The following is a 6,770-nucleotide window of genomic DNA, read 5'->3' on the forward strand; positions in this document are numbered from 1 at the left end:
AATTAAGTGCATCTTAAAGGAATTGAGGGATGAATGAGAATTATTAGAAAATTGAGTGCATCTTAAAGGAATTGAGGGAAGAATGAGAATCATTGGAAAAGGGTGGAGATGATCTTTTGGGGTCTTAAAGCCAAAGTGGCTAACATCCTTTAAAAAACAAAAGCTAAGCATTAGATTTTGGAGAATAAATCGACAATCAGAAATAATGATGCTGAATTTTCTAGATATAAAATCTTTCACAATGGAGAGAGTGTCTACTCTAAACATGGACAAATAAAAATCTTTGGTGCTCATAATGTTGCACTTATATCTTAAGTGGTTAGCAACATCATATCTTTAAACATTGGAAAATTTTTGGTGTTCACAATGTTGCACTTATATCTTAAGTGGTTAGTAACATTATATTTTTAAGTGGTTATAATTTATTGATAGGAAATTCACTTGTGTATAGTGGTTAGCAACATCATATCTTTAAGTGGTTATAATTTAACCACTTGTCTTGACGATGAATCACACTAGTTGGTTTGAAACGCGTCAAAGTTATTCTTTCAAATAGTTATAATTTATTGATAGAAAATTCACTTGTGAACACCTGCGTACACAGATTGAAAGTGATTTCGAAGACCAACCGCCTTTTGTACTCGAGGCTCCGATGCTCTAAAATGTCTTGCCCTTGCATTGATATGTGAATCCTCTCTTCCATTTCTTTCACATTAAAATCGATCCAACCTCAAACCAAAGGAAATATCGAACAGCACCGAGTTATTCCTTTTCACAGGTTTTATTCGCTCAGAGGAGCCCGGCGGCGGCCCTCGATTGACCTGGGACATCAGTTTCAATTAGGGTGGACGATGGCGGCGGAATGTGCGTGCGTCCAGGGCCCAATCCAATAAGAGGAATTACTAAAGGTTGCTCGATAAAACGTGAGTTAACTCTGTTTTGGCCTTTCAACTATCTCCCATCCTGTTTTGGCTCTTCCATTGTCCTCTCTATGCCTTCGCCGATGTTGTTTATTCAGTCAACATGGAAACTATTGATTACCAACCAAGTCTCATTATTATTCCATTGCCCAACCACGCTCCACCCAGTTGCATTTTATGCAAAACCCCAAAAAAGTTTCACCAATTTCTGCACAAAAATAACAGCCCCAACCACAACTCCAGAGAAGGGAGTTATCACAGAATTTCTACTCAACAAGTGCGGTTTGACAGACGCAGACATCAAGAAAGCGTATAGACATAGGAATCACTTGCTTCGTGCGAAATCGAGTCAGACTTTGGAAAAAGTTTTGGTGTTGTTAAATGGCTGTGGTTTGACCACTCCTGCTCAGATTCGAAAGGTAGTGCTTCGTCACCCCGGCATCATCTGGTCTAGCGAAAAAAACATGCAATCGAAGCTAAGCTTCCTTAGGACTTTCATGAAGGAAGAGGATATCATCAAACTAGTTCAAACTGATGCAAGGATTTTAGGTCAAAGTGAGCTGAGGTTAAAATACGCAATTTCGCTTTTGCAAAAATTGGGGATTGACGGCGAAGAATTGCCAGAAATACTGACAAGGCAACCTCGTTTGCTGACGACTCCAGAGCAAAAAGTTGTGGAGTCATTTAAACACGCCGAGGATTTGGGGTTCAAGAAGGGCTCAAAGATGTTTGCACGCACTTTGCATGCAATTCTTGGACTATCGAAGGAAGATATAGATAGAAAACGGCATTGTTTGAGAAGTTTAGGTTTATCTGAAAATCAAATTTCGGATATATGGAGGAAGAAGCCGTCGACTCTCGGGGTTACAGAGGAAAAAATGAAGCGCAATGTGGATTTTGTGGTTAAAACCGCAGGGCTTTCATTGGCGGATCTTGTTAAGTATCCAAATCTGTTTCAATACAGCGTGGAGACAAGAATGATTCCTCGGTACAGAGTAATGGAGGCACTAAACTCTATGCAAGTGCAAGTGCAAGTGCAAGCGCCGATGAGAAAAGGAAAGAAAGAGGGATTGAGTTTTCTGCAGATCGTTATCATACCAGAAAAAAGTTTCTTGGAGAAATATGTTAACTCGAATGATGAATCCTCCTCGCTTCTGCTGGATATTTACCATGGAAAGAGGGTAAGTTGGAAAGCTGACCACTGACAAAAAGACGTGCTGTGTTTGTGTGCTTAGGTCAAAATGATTCACGAAAATTGCCAGAGCTAGAAAGCAGCTTCAATACGACTTTTCCCGTGCACTGTTTTTCTTCTTGAAGTTCTTCTTAAGCTAGAGAACCCTAGTAAAGGTGTTGCTTTACATTGAGGTTGATTTACATAAATGCTCTAGTTTACACATATCTATGGCTTCCTTGGTACAAGAAGAGTTTAAAAATGGTGCCTGCAATGTCGAAGACATATCTTTGCCAGTTAACATTTATGAGAAGCAGATTTCAAAATAGGAGCAACCTAAGAGTACTCCCTCATTCTTTTCAAAAAAAGGTATAACATGCTTTTACATTGAGGTGATTTACATAAATGCTGTAGTTTACAACATATATATGGCTACCTTTGCACAAGAAGAGTTTAAAAAGGGTGCTTGCAATGTCAAAGTCATATATTTGCCACTTAACATTTGTGAGAAGCAGATTTCAAAATAGGAGCAACCTAAGAGTACTACCTCATTCTTTTCTAACAAAGGTACAACATGCTCTCCTTCATGTTGTTTATTGTCCTAGGATGTATGGATATATGTGGTTGAGTAATTTTTAACCAGTTTTTCATTTCCATCATCAAACATTGTTTGGAAAAGAAATGTTGTTGATTGCACTTGCTGAACGACGTCTAATGTCTCATTAAGGATGGTGTTATTATCGTTTTGCATCTGTTGTATTAATCAACTGACATTTATTCATAGCATCTGATGCATTAATGTGAACTGTTTGGTTAATAATTATATTAGGAAGTCCACAAGCTTACTTGGAGATTAATATAAAATGTTGACATGTATAATGTTTGGAAGAAAATGATCTCTTTAATAGTATGCACCAACTTGTCTTCCAATCAATTTTGGATGGCTGGTTGGTGGGCCTCCATCTTTCCATTTTGTCTGTTAAACGTTCATTTCACATTTTCTGAGGAAATCTGTGGACTAGGGCTTGATCTGGGCAGCAGATCAACCCTGTGACATTATCCAAGGCGGGACCTGTGGCAGCAATTGAACTGTGGCAGCGAAATCTGGCTCATTGCAAGGTCAGATTAAAAGCATTAGAATAGTAGGGTTTGCTGATGCAATAGCAATTGTTGTGTATCTAAAACTGTAGTGTGAAATTTAGGACTCTGGGTTTATAACCCATTATGTACTACTGCTGGATTGGCCTCATGTATATGAACTGTTGGCGGAGTTAAATGCTGGTTACACTGTTTATTGTATTCAGTATCATCTCTATTTGCAAAAATTGAAAGAACACCGTGATACTAGTTAGAATACAAATCTTGTCATGTGCTCTTTTCAACCCTAAGGGCAATTTTTTCCCCAAGGGATATTACAATTTCTTTGAGAACTGGACTAATATAAACATTTTGCAGCCCATAGTCACAAGCTATGATTGTTTTCCAAAACTATATTGTATTTTTTTACATTACAACGATTAAGTTTGTTTGAATATTTCAATGAATATGTTTACACAATTCAACCAAGAAGAATGTTAGTCTTTTAGTCGCAAGATAAGTCACCTGATGGTGTCTGAATTCTTGTCCTGTACTAGGCTTGTCCTGTACTAGGACTGATTGATGAAAGAAAGCTCTCTTGACCTCTTCTGGGTACCTTTGGAGATGAGCATCGTTTTTTCTTGTCCTGTACTTGTCTCATTGACCTCTTTTGGGTACCTCTGGGGATGAGCATAATTTTTTTTTATCATTTCAATTTGTAGTAAATACAATTACCATAGTATGAATAGGTATTGACAATACCCGGTTAAATTCAAAACAAGTGTACTAAACTAGTACGGCAACAGAGAAGAGCTTTTCGACTTAGTAAGCCTTAAGATCTATCAAACTTATTAAAATACCATGACATTATGAATGGTCTAAACAGCCTTGTTGGATTCTAATAGATGGTTACCAAAACAATGAAGACTAAACTAGACTTGGATACAAATTACTGGAATACTGATCTTGATTTCCGCGAATACTTTATATACTTTGCAACCTTGGATCAGTCTTCAAAGTCAGGCATCCAGAGTCCAGACTTCAGAAACTGGTAATCTGGTTTCACAAACTGATGTTCCCGAAGGTCATAAGTTGATTTCCTTAATAAGTTGTTGAAATGGAAGCATTGATGTCTCCGATTCAAATCCTTGTGACAGGGTAAGATCCTATGGGAGTGTTCCTGATTTAGGTTCAGCTAATATGGAACTCTAGAACTGATTGGACAAATGATAGCATTGACATCCGACTAGTTTGATGTGACATTCTACCCATAGTTTTAAAAACGAATTGGTCACTGGACCGGTCCACCTAATAAACCGGGTTTCAAACTGGAACCGGTCAAACTAGGACTGGTCAGATCTCAATGAACCGGTCTTTAAAAAAATACATGAAATAATTAGTTTTTAATAAAAAAACTATTTTTAAGATTTAAAACCATGATTCCAAACCAGTAGAGACAAAATATACAAGGTTTTCCCATCTATATATCATATAAATGTGAATATATTAAAATGGCACTGAGTGCAATACATATTAGCAACAAAATACATAATCAATGAGGCTCTAAATGGCCTCTAGAGTCCGAAAACAATGCTCTAAGCTATGGGGCCACTAACTTACTACAAGTCTACATGTCAGTGATCAACACTCCTAATTATGATCAAACTCATCACCACTACTAGACAAGAGATCATCAACATGAGCTACATAAATAATATGGTTGAGAGTTTTAGAATTCCTAAAACTCTTCTACAACTTTAGTAGTAGTAGTAGCAACAAAAATAGACATCAAAACTACAAATCACTGATCAACATGGTCACTCAAGAAACTCATCATTGATTTAGTGCTACTAGAAATGGGATCATCAACAAGAGATACATAAACATCATCTAGCTCAAAGTCTTCAGACTTGGATTGCTCAACCTTATAACATGATAGAAATTGAAAATTTTTAACATGCCTAACCAATGATTTTGGTTTGAGTGAAGGGTTCATCTCCTCAACTTTATAATGTGGTAGAAAAATATTAGCATGGCTAATCAGTTGTTTTCCTTTGAGTGAATGGTACATTCTTGTTAAGGCCATGGTACTTGGTAGAGGAGTTCAATAATCAATACCACCAACATCAACAAAGTTCAACAATCAATGCCACCAACATCAACAAAGTTCAACAATCAATGCCACCAACATCAAGGTTCTTAAAAAAAGCTTCATGCTCTTGATCAAATTCCAAATCTCATACCCTCACACATAATAGAATCAAATGGAAACATTGCAAACCCCCAAACCATGAAATCCTGAAACCATTAAGTCTGTTGAATTTTGAGTGAAATCTAAAATTCTAGTTTCTCCCTATGAAATCCAATGAAGTTGAAACCACTCTCAAACATCTTGAGTCATTTCATGGTAATGTTAAAAATTTAAGTAAAAGAATGATAATGAAAAATAAAGGAAATGCCACTTTTACTTTAAGAATTTTAACATTACCATTAATTGCCAACATTGCTAGGGTTGAGATGTGTCAGTGAAATGAGAGGGTAGACACGCTTTTCTTGGAGGGGCTATTTTTGGAGGAAAACAACCCCAAATTTCCTTCAAGACAACTCTAAAACTCGCAAAATTGCATTCTGTAGGGTCTGTAGTTGGCATGGCAAGAAACCAGCCGGTTTAGGATGGAACCGACCAGTTTGACCATAAACTGACCAGTTCCGCCCTAAACCGGCTGGTTAGGGCCGCTTTTTGTGAAATTTGGGCGAAATAGACTCTTCAACTGGGTTTTTTGGCCGGTTTGATCCCGTCGCCCAATGAACCGGCTGGTTTGACCGGTTTCCGGTTCAAGCTGGTCAATTTTTAAAACTATGCTTGAGCCTAACGTTAGTTGCATCTTGCTTCTCTCCCATGCTATTCTGTCAAGTCCTCATAGCCACTGTAAATTCCTCGACTCCAAGCAGACATGTTAGCTTGGGTCCGTGGTTCGTTATGTAAGGCTTTTAAGGCTTTTGGTGCCTTTGTTGTTTGGTGGACAACCTCTATGGCTCGCCCTATCCCTGGTGCCAATTCTTTGAGCAAAGGTGGTCGCAATCGGAGAAGGTAGCTGGGGAAGCGAGGAGAGAACAACCCATCCTCGGACCGTCAGCCGCGAAGATGTGGTCGTAAATTAGCTGCTCAAAGTATCAGAGATGCAACCCAAGCTTATGAAATAGGTACCTCGGCTCAAGTTCGACAATTGATTTCTAATTGGGACGATGAATTGAATTAGCAGGCATAAGTTGAAGTTAAGGTGGAAGACTGACGTGACTTAGTTTCGGACTTGGGACATTCCAGAGGCCACACCACCCAATATAAGAAAATTGTTCACCTCTGCTAGTTGATGAAAAGTATTGTGGCCAAGGCTCTAATGACCTCTCCAGAAGGCTTTGTCAAATTTGATCCAAGATTTCAGGAAATTCAGAAAGAATTTCAATTCATTCAGTTTCAGATTCAGTAGTGTAATGTTTGTCTCAGCGGCATTGAAAAAAACATTCTATGTCTTCCTTAGTCTGAATTATTGGGTTCAAGTGCAAAGGACCCAACTCCCATGGAGTCTTCTCATGATTAATAG

The 6,770-nt window shown here is 38.2% G+C and overlaps 1 protein-coding gene across 1 annotated transcript; it reads left to right on the plus strand.

Moving 5' to 3' along the window:
- Positions 1-591: 591 nt before the first annotated feature.
- LOC149207609 (uncharacterized) lies at positions 592-2,691 on the plus strand. The gene has a single exon (XM_089395815.1). It carries the CDS (start codon positions 863-865, stop codon positions 2,123-2,125), a length of 1,263 nt encoding a protein of 420 aa, XP_089251941.1. The 5' UTR covers positions 592-862; the 3' UTR covers positions 2,126-2,691.
- Positions 2,692-6,770: the final 4,079 nt, after the last annotated feature.

Source organism: Pinus tabuliformis, chromosome 1_2 (assembly GCF_031772625.1).
Source record: "Pinus tabuliformis cultivar Carrire ecotype Pingquan chromosome 1_2, CPIR1, whole genome shotgun sequence".
NCBI lineage: Eukaryota > Viridiplantae > Streptophyta > Pinopsida > Pinales > Pinaceae > Pinus > Pinus tabuliformis.

Bases quoted from the DNA above. Each gene is read 5' to 3' on its own strand.
- LOC149207609 (XM_089395815.1), top strand. From the start codon at position 863: ATGTGCGTGCGTCCAGGGCCCAATCCAATAAGAGGAATTACTAAAGGT.